At 44.9% G+C, this 19235-nt stretch overlaps 6 protein-coding genes across 6 annotated transcripts; 4 read left to right on the top strand and 2 right to left on the bottom strand.

Annotated features, from left to right (window-relative positions):
- Positions 1–1805: 1805 nt before the first annotated feature.
- Positions 1806–2817, top strand: L199_007377 (uncharacterized protein; the record flags this gene model as incomplete). Its single annotated transcript, XM_064893068.1, has 7 exons — positions 1806–1861; positions 1933–1943; positions 2058–2074; positions 2132–2179; positions 2234–2485; positions 2552–2687; positions 2750–2817. 7 exons carry the CDS (start codon positions 1806–1808, stop codon positions 2815–2817), a joined length of 588 nt encoding a protein of 195 aa, XP_064749140.1.
- A 224-nt stretch (positions 2818–3041) lies between these two features.
- On the bottom strand, positions 3042–3797 carry L199_007378 (uncharacterized protein; the record flags this gene model as incomplete). Its single annotated transcript, XM_064893069.1, has 3 exons — positions 3042–3387; positions 3448–3612; positions 3679–3797. The coding sequence occupies 3 exons, from the start codon at positions 3795–3797 to the stop codon at positions 3042–3044; spliced, it is 630 nt and encodes a 209-aa protein (XP_064749141.1).
- A 1011-nt stretch (positions 3798–4808) lies between these two features.
- L199_007379 (uncharacterized protein) lies at positions 4809–6066 on the top strand (the record flags this gene model as incomplete). Its single annotated transcript, XM_064893070.1, has 7 exons — positions 4809–4900; positions 4989–5152; positions 5269–5327; positions 5416–5485; positions 5594–5669; positions 5738–5842; positions 5919–6066. 7 exons carry the CDS (start codon positions 4809–4811, stop codon positions 6064–6066), a joined length of 714 nt encoding a protein of 237 aa, XP_064749142.1.
- Positions 6067–6696: 630 nt separating this feature from the next.
- L199_007380 (uncharacterized protein) lies at positions 6697–9375 on the bottom strand (the record flags this gene model as incomplete). Its single annotated transcript, XM_064893071.1, has 4 exons — positions 6697–7360; positions 7462–8586; positions 8694–8845; positions 8926–9375. 4 exons carry the CDS (start codon positions 9373–9375, stop codon positions 6697–6699), a joined length of 2391 nt encoding a protein of 796 aa, XP_064749143.1.
- A 2737-nt stretch (positions 9376–12112) lies between these two features.
- Positions 12113–14539, top strand: L199_007381 (uncharacterized protein; the record flags this gene model as incomplete). The annotated part of the gene is made up of 9 exons (XM_064893072.1): positions 12113–12280; positions 12353–12470; positions 12531–12634; positions 12789–13160; positions 13245–13469; positions 13536–13621; positions 13679–13892; positions 13982–14261; positions 14355–14539. The coding sequence occupies 9 exons, from the start codon at positions 12113–12115 to the stop codon at positions 14537–14539; spliced, it is 1752 nt and encodes a 583-aa protein (XP_064749144.1).
- Positions 14540–16318: 1779 nt separating this feature from the next.
- L199_007382 (uncharacterized protein) lies at positions 16319–18992 on the top strand (the record flags this gene model as incomplete). Its single annotated transcript, XM_064893073.1, has 10 exons — positions 16319–16715; positions 16958–17056; positions 17155–17436; positions 17496–18060; positions 18114–18161; positions 18224–18295; positions 18354–18414; positions 18485–18648; positions 18721–18865; positions 18933–18992. The coding sequence occupies 10 exons, from the start codon at positions 16319–16321 to the stop codon at positions 18990–18992; spliced, it is 1893 nt and encodes a 630-aa protein (XP_064749145.1).
- Between the last annotated feature and the right edge of the window lie 243 nt (positions 18993–19235).

A 19235-nucleotide genomic window follows, 5' to 3' on the forward strand; every position in this document is an offset into this window, starting at 1 on the left:
CTCTGCTCCACATGTGTCTTCCAATTATTTTGGCTCGTATACATACTCTATATTGTTGCTGCATGAAGGGTCTGTCGATGATTCACTTCAAACGAAGGTCCTCCACACTCTTGGAACCCCCCAGATGTGCACACAATTTGCGAAACGGCGACTGATTCATCTCGAGATGTACAAGTGATATCGTCTGAGATAACCTCAGAATGATCTACCACTACCTGTTCGGACCGGAAAATCCGAAATTATATACAGTCGATTACATGAGCTTTGCCTAAAGAGGACGTAATGGAGCTTCCGAATATATTTTAACATGTCTTGCGTCTTCATGTGTGTCTTGCTTGTTAATCGCCATGTTCAGATTTTCGACATTTTGCATAGCACTGAAGACCATTGAGGCACCTTCAATTGTGAAACGACCAACCAGGAAACATCGCTGACGACCCTCTTGACAAAGGTTCCTCTCGACAGTAGGGCTATGACATTGTCCTTCCATTGTTCAGTCTCAAACGTCGGCATGCAAATGTGGGGGAGGTCAGAAGTCGAACGGAGCTCCCATTTATATACACCCCGTTTTCAGATCTCGAATATCCGGTTTCTACACAAAATATCGCTGCCTGAGGTTCTACTATCCGACAACTGCGCGAAGAAATCTTCTCCACTACAACAGGTTCAACCGGACTCTTTGAAAAGACTGCAATTCTCTTTGACCATTGCTTTTTCCACCATTTCACCACAACCTTTCTCAAGCATGTTATCTTCAAGCCATAGCCAAACCAATGGATCTACAATCAGTTCCTCATGGTCGCAAGACACACTGGTACCTGGTAAGGAGAAGAAGCCTAGTATACAATACTCAATGAGGGGAACAATCAGGCATGAGCATACTGTGCGGTACGAGAAGACCATCCGGGTCAGCAAGCAAGGTGCTCCCTCCGGCAATTTTTGGAAAAGATACACCGAGAAGATGACTTATTACCCAGGAAAGAATATCACAAGCATGCAATATGAGAGCCAATCTATTGAGAATGCTGATCTTGAGGAGCCGATACCGTTCTCGGAATTTATAGAAGAGAAGGCAGGCGAATTCATCAGAGATTGCGTAAGTCAATCTCTCTGATCCGCTCAGAACGCAAGACGACAGCTGAAGCCAGCTGGGCTATCAATCCTGATTAGCCACTTTGTCGACTCTCCACGAGTCGTACAAACCTGACGACGGGTAGATATGAAACCTCTATGGCGAATCCTGTCCTTTGTCTGCAAACGACAAACGCTCATTTGTCTTGTCAAACATGTGGCACCGTTCGAGATATGCCCGCCGAGATGGAGAGCGAGGTTGACGATTCTTTTTGGAATCACCTCCGGAAGGTCATATCGCTTCGAAGGAATGGGACTGTGAGACCTGCAGGGAAACGTCTCTGATGAGCTTGCTTCATACTAATTCCGGTGCTTGCAATTGTCATCGGTCAACTTTTCAAGGCATGCGATCTGTATGCATCCCATTACACTGTAATCAGCTGATGCATGCTCGATATATGATTCATCGCATCTCGAACCTGATATATGCGTCCAACTGTCAGACCATGAAGTGCGTACGCAATTGAGATCCGACCGCTGAAACAGCATGTCAGTGTGAGTAGTCTAGGGTTTTGAGGTCCGGGTGAGATCCCTTACGTAGATAAGCTGTGATGGGGACCGCGAAGGCCGAGGTCGCAACAGTATTATCTGTTTCGATTTCGATCGCTCTCTTGTTGCTTCTAGAATTGCATCTTCATGTTCATCTGACTCTGCTTTTGGTGGAACACATCACCATGTCGGATACAACAACAGTACAACCGATAGTACTGATTACAGGAGCTAACAGAGGGTCAGACATTCTCTATTCTCTCTTCTTACTACATTCCAAGCGGGCTGATATGGTTTCCATTTATCATGCAGCTTAGGACTGGGTCTGGCTCATGAATATTCTAAAAGAGGATGGAAGGTCGTTGCTGCCGTTAGGGATCCGTCGACCATGCCAACCTTACAAGGTGTTTGAGTAATCAAAATCGACGCCGCTGAAGTGGAGGATGCGAAGAATGTGAGTCGTTGTTCTTTGCGCGCAATCCGCATGTGCTGATTTTGATTTCTGAGATAGGCGGTGAAGGATCTAACAGAGAAGTATGGTATCGATCATATTGATGTAGTGAGTTCTACCATTGACTATGCGCGTATATACTTATTTGTGTATCATGGTAAGGTCATAGCGAATTCAGCTGTTGGTACTCAGTCTGTGCCTATCCTCGACATCACCCCAGAAGAATTCACCGAGCATTTCAATGTAAATACTCGCGGGGTGTTACTGCTGTATCAAGCTACCCGAGAGCTCCTGCTCAAGGGAGACCAGAAGAATTTCGTCATTATGTCATCTATTTTAGCTACGTTATCCAGACCTTGGCATAAAGTTGGTATGATCACCTATGGAACGAGTAAAGTAGCTTTGAATTACCTGGTAAGCTCATTCATCCCAACAACCCATCTCAAATTGACCAAATGATCAATGATTGTGGTCATGTAGGCAAGAGGAATCCACTTCGAAGATGAGAGCTTGATCACATTCACATTTGATCCGGGTCATATAAATACTAGATTAGGTCAAAAGGCGTCCGAGTTCTTGGGATATCCTCCACCCCATTCTGTTGAGGACACAGCTCGTGAGTCGTTTGATTGGATGGGATCAAGAGTAATAGCTAATCCAAACCGATGAGGTGATCAGCGAAGATCGTACGTTTTATAGAAGATGCAAGTAGGGCAGAGACTTCTGGAGGGTTATGGCGAGTGTGAGTCAAGTCTGGTGAACCCTATCAGAGCTGTCATTCATTCCCCTCACAGCGATGGAAAGCGGTCTCCATGGTAAATGAGTCATCACTGGAGGGAAATACCTTCCTATCTAGCAGAAACAGGATGCATATTAGATACTGTATGTGATAATCCCTGAAAGGAAAACATCAAATTGCAAGATAATAATAGTGTCCGTGTGTAAATAAATAGTTTGATTCATGTTACGTTTAAAGAGCAACGTAAAGACCAGCAGCGAAGAGACCTGCAACAGCGTAATTTACAGTTGATGAGAGACCTGCACCACTGCTGGAGTTAGAGGAAGTAGACGCGGTTGTGGAGTTGCTGGCGGAAGTGGTGGCGTTCGAGGCCAAAGCGGTGGTAGATGCGGCCTTCGAGGTTGTCGAGGCCTTGGCGCTGGTAGCTGCGGCACTCAAGGTGGTGGGTGCGGTACCTGTATTGGTGGTGGCTTTGGCAGAAGTGGTAGCTGCTGCTGAGGAAGTTGAAGAAGCAGAGGAAGAATCGAATGAACAGATATAACCTGCGTCAGAGTTACTGGAGTCACTGGATACACAGCTACCAAATCAAATATATCAGCATAGCGCAATATAGTGAGATGATGTGGTGAGTACTTACCTTCCACCGGGGCAAGAACCTTCGGTGTCTCTGCAGTCGCCGTAGGAACCGGATGAAGAAGACGCAGTGGATGAAGCAGCGGAGCTTTCAGAAGTGGTAGAAGAAGCGTCGGGGAAGGAACAGATGTAACCTGCGTCGGCGTTGCTAGAATCACTGGATACACAGCTGTCCAATTGAATAAATTAGCACAGTGTATTGTATTGAGGGAACGAAAGCCAGTGATCAGCTTACCTTCCACCGGGACAAGAGCCTTCAGTATCTCTACAATCGCCGTACTCTCTAGCCAAGAGGTTGGGGGTGGCAGCGGCAACAGCAGCGGAAGCAACGAGAGCGACAAGAGCGAACTTCATTTTATCTTGATTATAATATTAGTAGTATATGTAAACGAATGTTATACGTGTATATGTATGGAATATGAGTACGGTACATCCCTTCGATCTCTTTGTACTGGCATCCCCCACCTATATATATATGTGATCCTTTCCTATCCATGTTCTCTTGGATACGTTATGACAGTGGACGTGTTGTTGTCTCTGATCTGAATATTGATTGTTTGTTTCGTACCTGAAAATCTGTCCCTGGTACCATCGGACGGGTGAAATTCCCCTGGTTTTCACGCGTCTCAAAAACCTTACGCCATGTTCATTCTCCATCACGCCGTGTGCTCTGTTCATGTGCATACATGCCTGTGCATCCGATTAACGTACTCAGGGAGACAGCGGTCAGACACGGAATGAACGAGACGCAATGAGATGGGTGGAAGTGAGATGCGGTCGTGCGTTTGGTGAAAGCCACTGTTCACTGACCCAGGGGGGGGGGGGGGGGATCCGAACACGTCTGATGAGTTCCGGACTAAATTGTTTCGAATCAACGTTTCTCAGATACGAGTCAATATAAGTACTGGACCATAATTCATGTCTCTCAGCCACTTTCGTCGATTCGGAACGATCATCATCAGGCAAGCAGAGACTGCGAGATGGAAAGGGGAACATTACAGATTGCTAATATTACTGTGAGACATAACGACTGAATCGAAATTATCTGGCAGTATCGAAAATGGTGGGATTGATCACTACCAAAGATACCGGAGCACCGCCCCTGCCTCTCCATGCAAGACTTGGGATCATATGACAAGATCTATAAGCTCATCTTGTGAGATCGTCGAGATCGAACAAAATTATAAGCGGTTGAAGAGGTTCATGGCGGTTCCGCTGGAAGCAGGGACGACCAGGATAGGGAAGCATTGACTGACGTCAGAGACAAAGATTTACGAAGAGTCTCAATCACTGAACATCTTCTTCATCTCATGAAGAGGTATTATTTACTAACTCAACTCTCGCGCCACTGAAGCTCAACTCACCATGCCCAGAGAACAAGATGACAAGCTAGCCCAAACGGAGCACGACCAATATCATTCCGCAGCATATGCGGCTGCTGGGGAAGCTCAAATGAGGTTGGTTAATTCCTTTCCCTCCTCTGTATATACTGTCTGGGCGCGCACCCCCACCAGCTGATATCTCAACGTATCGATCCACATGCAGCTTCACCCCCATTAATCAAATTCATCAACATTTATGCGGCCTACATATCTACTCGCACGATCCGACCAGAGCAGTGAAAGCACATCATTATTGCACGCACCTGAGAAAAGATTTACATCAGTGTGTGATTTACGATAGTGATGACAAGAATGCGAGGTTGATTGGTGAGTGATACAATAAAGCATCCATTCATCTGACAGCGTCTTAGTTATATAAGCTTGGGACATGTTTGAATTCATACGATGTGAGGGATTATACTGATCGGCTGATGATCTCCAAGGTATTGAATATCTCATACCGGAAGATGTGTTTATCACCCTCCCAGAGGACGAGAAGAAAGTAAGTATCCTCTTACTCAAACCAACCAACCAACACTGTGCAAAACCCCCTCAATCGGACAGAAGGATACTGATTGCCGGTTTTCAAGTACTGGCACTCACATAAATACGAAGTGGATTCTGGAATGTTAATGTTAGGTACTAAATCGCTTGTTCCAAGTGAGTAAGGATACATCATAAGGGAAGACATATGAATATCTCAACCTCGAAGCCCAAGGCTCAAGATCAGACAGAGGGCTAATGCTCTATCCTTTTGGCTGTGGATAGACGCAATGACAGACGTAGCAGAACGTCCAGCGATGTTAGAACTCCATCGAACGTATGGTAAAACTACTCATACTTGGTATGTCCATATGCATCCAACACAACACGCATCAATTCAATGGTGTTTACATTTCACCGATGATGTAGGGCTTTCGATCAACATCCAGATTTACCTCTTGGTCCTCCACAAATCATGATGGCTTACACAGAGGATGCACAAGTCGATAAAGCCCTATTGGCAGAGAGAGATCGGTGAGTTATTAACCACAAAATCCGGGCTGGGTGGATATTAGATATTAACTGAATTATCCGTGTTTTGCATATGCAGGGAGATGGGTGTGGATACTTCTTCTAAAAGGGAAACTAGGAAAGGTTATTTGATAAAAGATAATCTCGAGAGACCACCTGCAGAAGGTGCAGATCAAATTTGGAGTAAAGGTAGGAAAGGGCAATTGGAATGGGTCGATCAGGAATAAACGAAATGAGCACGAATAGCGATGGGATCAAAGAGATTTGACAATAAGAAATATACCATTGTTGATATGTAAAGATCAAGTGTCATTAGTAAAACGTACAGCGATGTTACTGTAGTAATTATTCATACACTCCAGTCGGTTCGATTACGATTACGATCCCGTGGCTGAAATTCAGCATACTTAACCTCAAATCATCATGACATATCATACACTATACTATACATGTGAAACAACTGAAAGAATCATGTATATCTAGATACTCGTACCTTAAAAACCAGAAGATCAATGTCCCCCTAATAACAATTTAGATCGATAAACCCATAAAACTTGGTTTTGGTTATACGAAGAATACCGTAATGTAGTGAAGAAAAAGGAGAGAAAATTGAAAATCGGAAGCGAAGCGAATGAATAACGAGAAGTGTAAGTGATTAAGATGCCATGTATAATTTTCTTGCCTTGATCTATCTATCAAATCTACATCTACATCTACAATTCGAATTAAACTATACTGTACAAGGTACAGGAGCCACATGATCTTCAAGCCAGCTATGACGATACATGGAAGTTTGATACTAGATCCTTCTTTTCGAATTTCCACACCTATCCATCTAACTTCGCCTTGTGGAGCGATCATACCAAAATATCCACAGGTTCACCATTATTACCATTGTTCTGTAGATTTTCCAAAAAACTAGAATCGTCTTTATTCTCACCATTGTTACCATGTTGAAGGTGTTGCTGATGATGTGCAGTAGTAGTTGTAGGTGCTCTGTTGACATTGTTAATAAAGGTCATTCCATTCTGAGGATACGGTTGATTCTGATTTTGATAGATCTGCGATGGTTGTTGCTGTTGCTGTCGCTGTTGTTGGATATAAGGTGCAGAGGAAGAAGGTGGTAAGGAATGTTCAGAGTAAGGTGAGACACTTGAAGAATGTTGATTCTGCGTTTGGGTATGAGTTGACGGGAATTGCTGCAATGATATTGATCTCACTGGTTGATGCGGTTGCGGCTGTGTTTGTGTTTGTGATTGACCAAACTGTTGAAACCCCGGATTATTACCTTCTGTTGGCGATACGCTCTCGCTCGATGAAGACGGCATGGAAGAGATTGATATAGGTGAAGGATCTAGATCGGCCGAAGTCATTCCCATCCCACTTTGAGGCATTCCATAAGCGGTCTGTTCTGTATGGTAATTGTCAGGTGTGAAATGACTGCCCAATGGTGATGGTCGGAGTGGAGTCGGAACATTGTTAAGACCCATGATGCCAATTTGATGCAATAGGTCAGCGGGGCTGTCAGATTACCACAAAAAGAATGCAAGCATCATCAGCACCAGACTTGCCTTGTGCAATCAAGCCATGCTCAAGCATGAATAGACAGACATATCACTCACGCTGAAGCTCTCCTAGCATCAGGATCAAAACCATCCGGTCCCTCTTGACCCTGCCCTTCACCTAAGCCGACCGCAGCACCCATTCCGTTGGTGTTATCCTGATTGATCCAATCCCCTAAACCGGCATCCTCCATATCCGTCGTATTGCCATTATCAGTGGTGTACGTGCCTACAGATGCGATGGAGCCCATTCTACCTCTTTGTTGGAAAGCAAGGAACAGCTGTTGTTGCCGAGCAGCTTCAGCTTCATCAAGGATAGGTATCTGATGATGCATCTGTTGTGGTTGTTGCTGGTGTCCTTCCGTGCCAAAAGAGAAAGATGGGTTGGGTAGAGGCGAATTGGGCGAGAACGGTATAGACGGATCGAACACTGACCCATTTGATGAATCGGTAGGTAAGAAAGACATGGGTGATATCGATGTTGATGGTCCATAAGAGGTTGACGGAGGTGTAATGTAAGTACCGGTGAAATCTGTATCTTGATCATATATCACTTGTTGTTGTTGTTGCCCATTGACAATCATACCATTTTGTACGGAATCATCATCTTTGATTGTGCCGAGTTCTCGTGGAAGTCCAACTTGATGTTGATTGGTGACTACTCGAGGAGGAGTGAAAGGCCCACTGGAGATAAGTTGAGCCGCACCAGGCATACTTGCTCTTCTGGTGTTATTTCTCATCGCGGTCAGGTGTAGAGCAGAAGGCATCACTCTGACGACAGGGGATATCTTGGGACTCGGTCCAGGCCCGCCCGTCGGACCAGCAGTGATAGGCGTAGGATAGGGTATACTTTGTCTTCTGGCGGCTGAAGCTTGACCCATCAACGGTGATCGCTGGGGAGAAACGAATCCCGGTGGTCTTAATCCTCTATTTTGACCCGATGCAGCAGCTGCAGCACGCTTGGCAACGAACATCTCGATCTTGGCGGCTTCACCATTCGCCAGAGATGCTCTTCTAGCCATAGGGGGTGGTCCCATAGGTGGTAATAGCATTTGTCGATGAACAGGTTGTTGTTGATGTTGTTGGATGGGCGACACGATGGTAGAGGATTTTTCAGGTGTCTTCTGTTGATCTTCCCCATCCGCTTTCTCATCCTTTTTAGCTAATCCTTTCATTTTCGCTCGTCTATGTCAATTCAGATGAAATCAGCGAAATTAGAATACTCGTCTTCACGCCATACCTCGGTCAAGGTTGAGATCGGAGCGGAGGCACGTCAAATCATGATAGCTCACCGATTTTGGAACCAGACCTGAACGTTTCTCTTAGTCATTCCCAACTGAGCTGCAAGATGCTCTCTCAATGCATTATCAGGTTTCGGGTTGATATCGTACCAATACTCTAAGATCTTTAGCTGATCAGGCGTAGTCCTACGTCGGTGCTTTACCTAAGGTCGAAAGAAGTCAGTATCTGTCAACGACTACAAAAATGTTGAAAGCACAATCAATATACAGCAGAATTGCTCACCTCTAGATTACTGTAAACCATATCTTGACCTTCGTGAGCTATTCCATTCTCTACCCACTCATCCGTCCACGGTCCATTTTGAGGGACAGAACCGAAATGGAAATTGGGCACGATTGCACTACCGTTCATCTCCATCCCTGGATATACCATACCGGGCTGTCCATGTTGTATCATCGTCGGTGGGTAGGCAGCCATGAACTGTTGTTGCTGCTGTTGAGGGAGTTGCTGGATGTGGGAAACATGTTCCATAGGTGTAGGATATCCTGGGGGTATATGGCCGTTGATGCCGTAGAAAGGTGTCTGAGGTGGTGGACCTTGAATATGGTTTGGGAGTGGAGCTTGAGGCTGTGATGATGGTCTGGCATAATTACTTGGTCCAGCTTGAGGTTGAGATTGATCGACGAATACCTCATTGGAATTCATATATCCTTGTGGAAGAGGGACAGACATGGTGATGAGACTTTGGATAATCGATGTGTCTTGTCAGCTCATTTCCACTAGTAGTAGTAGCAAAAGTAGTATTGAGAGGAACGATCAACATGGACATGCAGGTCATCGATCTACCATTCCTTGCAGGAGGTTTTTTCGTCACGCAATCTCGACTTCACAACGATTCGACCGAGCTCTTATTTCTCAAATGCAAGTGTGCGTCATAGACTCTCCATCCGTTCGAATACGACACCCCTGGAAACCTCTTTCTATGGATCGTATGGTGCAAAGGGGGACAGAATATGATTCTTAGGTCGGCTACGGCCCACTCACATTTTTTTCCCCCTTCAAAGGATCGCCCTGTGTCCTGTTAAAAACCCGATGTACCTATGTACCTCTGACTATTACCCTTTCAACCTAATAGAGGTCGGGGTCGCTGACTTTGAAAAAAGACGTCTCGGATGAGAAAGGAGGAAGTGCTCAGAGGCGATATACCCGCTCAATTACGATAAAGGAGGTTGGGGGTGATGATAGTCGATTGAGTGTATGTCTATTCGCGAGATTCGAAGATAACGGTGGGAAGTAGGATAGATAAGTTGTTGATAATCTTTGCTTGCTTGTTTGTCTTGGTTGATGTTAGTTTTAAGGGTGATTCGATCTGATCGAGGATGACGAAGAAGAAGAAGATGATGATGATGGTATGAATAAACTGAGGATAAGGCTAATTAACGTTGTCAGTGCTTTTTCATCCTACAACATCAACCGGCGGTTCTGTTTGGTTTTTTAGCGTTGGTGTAAGGGGATAAAGGAGGTTTACTAGGTGGGAAGCGAATAAGAACAAGTCACTGACTTTACCTCTCTCTCTCTTGTTTTCTTCTTGGTGTCTTGTATTTTCAGAACAGAAACATGCCCTGACCTCGTGCACTACACTCTGTACTAACTGTTTGTGTCTCTGATCCTTTTGAGATATTCACTAAAATGATCACGCCGATATCACCTTACACCAACGATCAATGTTGAGCTGATGTGATGTCCGAAAGTCCGATGTCGAGGTGTTTCAATGGCGGGTAACGAACACGTGATTGATACTGATCGTGCGTTGTGATATGGAGGATGATCAATTGTATTGTGATTGTTGTTGGTATGATGATGATCAGCCTGACATTGATAATCAGTAGATAAGTCGATGTATCGATGTAGCGATGTGGATCGAAGTGGAATGGTAGGTAGTACTATAGGTGGGTAGTGAGATGATGATGTGTCTCTAGGAACCGAAAACGGCGCTAGTTGTCGAATGTGCAGTGTAGTATCACCCTATCTTTCTTTCTATTGACGGAATAACTCGTGAGATACTATTTTGGAACAGAAGATCAACATGAATCTGTAAAGTGTACAGTATGTAAACCTTCTGTATGAGATGATCTGAATTGAAAGCTAAGCGATATTATTCGAGGTAAGGTATGATGAACATGAAAAATAATTCACGACTTACTACACTCGTGCTAACTATGCTATCGCTGTCTGTATGATTGGATGTCGATACAAGATGGGATAAGATGGGATCTTTTCGGTCGTTGACCTAAAGTTCATGAGGGAATCGAGAAGAGGTGTTAAATCGGGAAAATCGCTTTTACGCAAGAAAATAGCTTTTTTTACCTTAAAGAGAAGAAAATGTAAATCGTTAAAAGGGTAAAGAGGAAAAAGTCGACCGACAGATTAGGATTAAGAAAGACTTCCGATTTGTTCTGGCCTGTATCTATCCAACATGGTTTGGGAATGATCTTCCATGCCAGTCGGACGCTGCGGTGAAGGAAATCCACTTGAGATTGATTGACCTATCAGAGCATCTTGCAGTACCCTCGTCTCAGGATTGTAGAGTTTTGCATCCGTAGGGAAAGATACAAATACACGATCTGGACTGGATGTACAGGAGAGCAAGAGCAGAGATGTATGTATGCAACGACCACACCGACACGAGCAGGGAGAGGAACGGGAATAAGGTACCCACCCTCTTGCTCTGCTGGTACTGGTTTTCCCACCAACCTTGAAGCTGCCTTTTGCTGGTTCAACCCAAAAGTTACCCTTGTTCCGGACACCGATTCGATTTAGAATTTCCTCGTGACGAACTCCCTCTTTTTTTCAGGGGCGGTATCACAAGAGTAAATACTACTTGATATGGTATTTTATCCGGGACCCATCTTGAACCATGAATCCTGTCACGCCATATCTCATACAGAGACATACAAGTGCGTACACTCGAAGAACAACTCTCTGAATAGTGCTTGAGAAATGTGCGTGCATGTCGCAACTCCCAAGAGAGGGAGAGGGAGGGAAGGGCATATCACGTCGTACTGCTCACACAAAGCAAAAGTTGCACAAGATGACTCGAGCTATCCTTGACCTTATCACAGCTGTACTGACCACTCGCAGTTCCCGCTTCAGCCACAGACCACATGATGATGATACCTGTTCTCTCAACTTCCAGATGCATAAACCATGAATAACTCTTTGGGGCAGAAGCGAAAAGAGCCCACTTTTAGGCGTGCTGTGATGGGCTTGTGTGGAGCTCCATGATCTGACCACGTGTTTGGTTGATTTCCTTTCCGGAATCTCAATTCCATCTCTCGAAATGTTCCATTCCATCAAGATTCCTGGCCTGATATCTTCTTCTTACTAGCTACTGTGGATCTCTTCCGCTCAGTGAACACGCAGTCCGAAACTTCTGCCATACCATTCTGCAAGGTCTGCGAGGTAGAATATGGATCCAAACGCTGAAGATAGACCGCCTACTATCGAAGTAGTAGAGATCGATGTGGAAGCTAAACGTCAGCCTGTCTCTGGAACAGCGGTAATCGATGGTGAGAATATCCCATTGCCCATTCCAGAAGGAGAGGCGCCTCGTGGGTCTCAAGCTATCACCTCAGAGGTGAATATCACTCACGTCTACTCATCTTCGTCTGATGTGTATAAGCTGATTACGAGGCATTTGTGGAATCAGTCAATACCAATTTTTCAACCTCCCATGGCAAGCTCGATATTTCGTACTGCCCTAGGTCAAGATCCCATAACTCCCCCACGATCAACTGGTAAACCTTTCTTACCGAATGAGCACAATGGTAAGCTATATTTCTGTCGTACAGGCTACTTTAGGTATAACTAACACGGTGGTTTGGTAGAGTCAAACGACGATCCAGAAAAAATACGGCAGTTGCACGAAGAAGAATTCCAGAGACGGTTAAGAGGAGAGTATGAGCAGGCACAGAGACGTGTAGGAGAAGTAGTAAGTTCAAATCCTCCGGCTTCAGCACTCGCTTGTATACGTCGAGTCTACTTTGTTCTGTCATTTCATCGATGTTCTGTCGTTGTCGTTCATCCCTGGTCGTCTTGGGATGCAATTGACTGACATGCCTTGTCGTCCCATATCATGTTTACAGGTATCAGAGAACATGAATCGCCCTTTACGCTTAACCTCTATTCGACTTTCCCCCATACCTAAGACCACTCGACCTGGATTCCTGAACTCGTTATTATCTCCGTTCATCTCCCCACCATCACCTACCAAACCATCTTTCTTCAATCCTGCTCCTCCAACACCTACAAACCTTCATGAAATACTATTGTCCACGAAAAGCTTGGTAGCTTACCTTAACGAATTTGGGATATACGATATGGATAGAGTGGGAATACGTTTCGAGCCGAAGCGTGGTGGGGACCCAGACGAGGTTGAGATGGTCCTGGCTCTGAGGGAAAAGGGCAGATTGTTCTTGAAAGCTGGTACGGAAGTCGGAGGAGGTGAAGGAGGAGGTGTAAGTAGCTCTTCCTTCAAGTCAAGGGCTTTCCGAGAAAACGAGAGCCCCGTCTGAGCTGATCATATGCTTTGGATATGATAGAACGTCACAGCCAGGATACGTAATCTGTTTGGAGGTGCAGAAACATTGGAAGGAAATGCATCAATAGGTACAAAGACGAAATCGGCATATCAAGTATCACTCACTACTCCCTTATTCGCCTCTCCCTTATTGTCTTTCGCTCTATCTGGCTTTTCGCTAGATAGAGACAATTCCGCTTTTGCAAGTCATAGAGAGAGGACGCAAGGCGCAAGAGCCAAACTCAGTGTGAGTGGAATGATATCATATCTTGTACAACCTGTGGTGCCGTGGACCGCTGATATGTCCTCCTAGGCTATATTGCCTTGGGGCACTCACGATTTACAATACGAAATGGTCAATCGAGCTATAGACCATCTCACCCCTAACGCTTCTGTCTCGTAAGCTCCTCGGTCGCGGAAACGTCAAACAGCATAGCTAATACACCTGGGTTTTAGAATAAGAGAACTCGCTATACCTTCTACGAAATCTTCAATATCTCACACATGGACATCCGATACTCGTGATGATCTGTGGACGGGGACGAAAGGGAGACTATTGAAGTTTACACATGAATACGCTGGATTACCAGGATCCTCGGAAAAAGCCAAATTCTTCAAATCTACTACGATGTCTCAGCTGAGTAGAGCTTTGTATCCCGGTTCACAGATAGTGAGTTACAGCTCTTGATCTTTGTCTGGACCGTCTCAGTCCTATCACATGAGATTCGATTGACAATGATTTTTTTTTTTCTAATTAAGCATTACTCCATATCGTCCCTCACAACCATGCTTTTCCCCCTCTTCCCCTCGCATCTCGGATCGACCTATCTACCCGATAGGACCTACCTTGGTGGACCCAACTCCGTAAGAGGATGGGCAGTAGGAGGTCTAGGAAGACGTGATGGACCTGACTCCCTTGGTGGAGATCTCAGTTGGGCATTGGGTCTGTCGGTCTTTGCTCCGATACCGAAAAAGGAACATTGGCCATTGAAATTACATGGGTTTATCAATGGTGGGAAAGTAGTGACCTATGATAGAGGTGAGTAAGATCACTGCTCGTTTTTTCGCAGCAGGAGAAATTGCATATCAAGTTGGACCTGTTGCTGACTTAGATGCATTGTAATGATTGTAGCTCGATCATTTGCGGACAATATCAGTAAACTTTATCAATCCCCCAACCTCTCTGTAGGGGTTGGACTAATGTACAGATTGGAACCAATAAGGATAGAATTGAATTTCTCCATGCCATTGATAGGAAGAAAGGGAGAGAGGACGTCGAGGGGATTAGGTGTAGGTGTAGGTATAGAATTTCTATAATTACCGATCGCCAAGGAAGGAAGGAAGGAAGGAACCAATGCACATCATCTAGCATCTCCGAGGAGAAGGGTATCATCATTTGAGTTTTGCTCAAATACAGCCTATCCGCCAGATACCGGCTGTCTGCACTGGGCATGCCGTAATTGATAGATCTCATTCGGGATATCAATTACACCTATAAGTTGCCAAAATTGTCTCACGTTCACACACTCTACAGTAGCTTATCTACGTTTCAACCAACTCACGAGCCCACTTGCGATATACGGACTCCGACGTTTGCATCCACTATAGCGGCCCGGTCTTATTTGCCCAGTAGGCAGGTATAAAAGATAAGAAAGCTATGGGATTCGGACTTATCACACCGGTTCGAGGCATTGCCGCCGGTGTACATACTCCATCTGTTCAGAGTAATCAGCAATGACATGCCGTGCTGGTGCATTTCATCTGGTGTTCTCTGATCAATCGGATCTGGTCTGGGTGCGCCAGGGTTACATCATTACGCAGTAGAGTACTGCTGCTAGAGTATATTGATGTTGACGGAAACAGAGATCCGGTATCCCATTAGGAGCTGGTCGAGCGCCACATTCATATTTGGTAATGGAATTTGATCCCGTAAACCCCAATAATATCACCGGATAAATGACATTACATGAATTACAGATGGATACAAGCTTAAAACAATCACTCTCACTCCTTGCTTAGATCTCACCATCCTTCTCTTCCTGCTCATACATAACTTACCTCTCTCTCTCCCCTCCTGATTACGAGATCACCGATCGAGCGCAGCGCTCTAGACAGTCTTATTTTCTTCCATCCGCGTCACCGACTCCCGAAATCCCATTTCATCTGCCTTGTGTTAGCAAAGAAAACCGAATAGAACCTAAATTGATCATCCTGTTCAACGTAAAGATATCAGGTTTGATTGAGATTCCTCACTTGATAACCGTCCCTTCACGTGTGAGTATTCTTAGTTCGTTCCTACAATGCCATACCGGATGTGTGATTTCAGGCTTCTCGGCTCTTGGCTATCCACCTTGATATCAACCGACAATTTAGGAGCCTCGCTGATCGTTTTCTCCCTGCTCATCTTCGTCTTCTTTAACTCCGCTGTACCTCTCTCATCTTATATTGTATGAATCTCGGATTAATCACTTACCTCATTTCTTTTGCTCGTCGATCGAAAACTGCGATGGGTATTCCCTTCACCTCACTCGATGAAAACCATAATCGACACATCCGAATGGGATTGGATTGAAAATCGGTTCTTCTCCGACTGTTGACCGTATCTTTTCGGGATCTACTTCCACCTCACCCTCTTCACATCATTGAACAATCAAATTTCACCGACCATTACTCGTACATTCATCCCTTGACGATTTGATTACCGGATCTACGACTTTCTATACACCTGTCATCGCCGCCTTCTCGTCATCTGAATACCCACCTCTCACATGCACAACCTTTAAACTCTTCCGATCGTCATCGTTCCTTGTCGCACCCTCTCCGCTTTTATCAAAAATGCCCGGATGACCTGTTTGAAACAATCAATCTCCCTTCAAATACTGCGGTATCACACCACACGGAAAAACCGTGATCACGACTGAATCCCTTAATATCCCGAATTCCACTTCGATGATCTATATAAATTCTTTACCAACATTGACGCGAACGATCGATCCATTTCCTTGAATTGGATCAACTGGTCTCGACTGGATCATACATGACATTTTCACTTTGATTCTCAACATCAACGTCTACTTTGCCACGAATGATCACATCATGACCGAATCGACAACAGACGAAGAATATCTCGCTGCCGTAGCAAGGATGCAAGAACGACAGATGTCTTGGGGTAGACCTACACGATCAAATTCATCTGGGTCCATATCATCTGCTGGAGATTCGATAACCACTTCTCCTCATCAACTCAATCTCACTGCGCTTGCACCGCAACAAGCTGGGGGAAATACGAGTGGTGGCTCTGCATCAGCTAGCGTGACCGGTGGATCAGCTTCGGGAAGAGGTAGACCCAAAGGTAAAGGAAAAGCGAAGATGAAAGAAGAAGGTTCAGCCGGAGGTATGGCCAGTGGATCTGGTCCAGGAGAACACAAGGCAAGGAAGAAAGTAGCAAAAGCGTGTTTGGCTTGTCAGAAATCTCATTTGACGTGCGATGAACGTGAGTCGATCGTGTTCAAAAAAAAGGAGAAAATAAACTCTCCCGGAAAAACAAAATAGATCTTTGAGCTGATGATCAGTGTTACGACTCTTTTTTCTCCCTATCTTATGGTTATTGCGTCTCGATTCGGTTCGCGCTTGTTTCGCTTATGGTTTTCATCGGATTTACCGGAATTTTCTTTGGATCTTCGGATCTTTGGGGATGTGCATGTGCATGTGGTTGTGAGTGATTGATAACGACAGAACGTCCATGTACTAGATGCGTGAAGAAAGGTATGGCAGATCAATGTGTGGAAGGTGTGAGGAAAAAAGCAAAATATCTTTTGGAAGGTGAAGAGAGACGTAAGTCGATATCCATATCCCATAACCCATAAGATAGATACAGTTTAGATCTATCATGCCGTTGTAAGTTTACTAACCGGATTTACCTTGTCCTGTAGTTGCCGCTAGACCCCGTCAAGCCAGTAGTCCATCTCCACCTATCCGCCCACATCATCAACACCAATCTTCAGATTCGCAGATCCAGGCTCAGTTTAATCTGCTCTCAAACGTATCCATCCCACAACAGACTCAAACCATCGAACCGCCCAGATTGCCCGATGACGTATGGCTTTCTGGACCTCTCCAACCTAATGATCCTTCTTCCATTGGAGTTTCAAATCAGATCAATCTCAATGATCCTTCGAGATCATGGAACACCAGTATTCAGCCTCAGGCCAGTGGTGAGTTATTGCACTCCTCGTTCGTAACCTGTGTGTATGCTGATGCATTGTTGATCTAGCATTCACAGGAAATGGCAATGCTGCCAATACCGAGTATCAAATGCTCGACTCGTTATTCGGCAATCTGTCGCCGATCTTCCCCGGGATCGACCCATTGGACGAAGCTGGTAGACAGATGTCCATGGACGGTATGAACGCCTCAACCGTCAGCTCAACAGCGAATAATGTGGGATTTGACCAATCGTGGTTGAATCCATCACCCGGTGCGACCAATGTCAATTCCAACCAATATACCGTACAGCCCACACCGTCTAGCACGGGACCTTCTGTCTCTCCTGGGACGTATAGTGATATGTCACCCATCAATACTACTTGGCCTAACCAGAACCAAAATCAAGGTCAAGGTCAGGGACAGGGACAGACATGGAATAATGATCCTTCGCAGATGGTTTTGGATGGTATCAATCAGAATCAGAATCAGTTCCAACAACAGCAATCGAACATCTCTCAGCAAAACTTGCAAAATCAAACTCAAAATCAGAATCAGAATTCGTCCATAGGTCAAGCGAAATTTGGTAAAGCATCGACGCCGGCAGAGGTATATAGGACGGTGGTCAAGCCATAGTAAGTAGTCTCGAAGATGTAGGAATGCAACCTTTGCTGACGGTTAAACATAGCGACTACACTCAAGGTTATCATATCTTGATGGACTATCTCACCAAAAAGTGAGCTTTCCTATCTCTTTCTTGACTAGAGATCCATTGACTGATCATATCACCTGATTCAGCTTCGAACAGCACGAGACTCTGCGTGTCGCTCGAGCTCTAGCTTCGTTCAGACCCAGTTTGATCGCATTGCAGTGAGTGTCTCCTGCAAGGTCAGATCGTGATGGCCCTGGATGCTGATGGGTATGGCAGGATGCCCATGTCAGAGGAGGATGAAGTCTTCCTCGAGAAATCTTTCCAGCGGACTCTTATCGTAAGTTTCATTAACTCTCCGTTCTTCTGCAGAAGTGTCTAGCTGACCGTTCAAATATTGCACCTATTAGGAACTGGAAAAACTCATCTCGTACTCTGCTACACCGACTGCAGTCTGGCGTCGAACGGGAGAAGTATGCTATGCCAACCCTGAGTTCTGTAAGCTCGTCGAGAAGAGTGATTCGGATCTGATCGGTAAACGGACCTATATATATGAGTTATTCTCCAATCCTTCGTAAGTTCTTCTTCATCGATTTTTTCGATGCATCGATAATAGTTCGCTGATTCAGTCATACGTGAAATATAGTGTGGTAGCGTACTGGGAAAACTTCAGTGTTCACGCATTTGAAAATACCACTCAGAACTTCTTCCAACCTGTTGGATTGACTAAATCGAATCCTAATGGAGGTATAACATTGGATTGTACGGGTTGTATAACGATCAGAAGAGATGTGAGTGTCATTCCACTTTATCATGTGAATATAACCGATCTCGTACTGACTTGTTGTTGGTCATTAGGTATTCGATCTTCCTTCGGTTATCATTGGGCAATTCTTACCTATCCCTACGGATATGTGACTAGAGTAGGAGGAAGTAGGGACAAGTAGATTCGAATAGGAGGATTTGATTTGCCTCTTGGTACTTTCGGATAAAACTATGTATTTGTACTACTCATGGATGTATGTATATGCTATCTAGCTCATCTGACGGTTCTGCACCTGGGGGAGTTTAGAATGACAGTCGTATGATGATGAGTATTTATGCTATAGCGATGTTGAGATTGTGTGGTAAGATACTTTAACTTGTCGACACGCGTCAGAT

Source organism: Kwoniella botswanensis, chromosome 2, assembly GCF_036426115.1.
Source record: "Kwoniella botswanensis chromosome 2, complete sequence".
Classification (NCBI taxonomy): domain Eukaryota; kingdom Fungi; phylum Basidiomycota; class Tremellomycetes; order Tremellales; family Cryptococcaceae; genus Kwoniella; species Kwoniella botswanensis.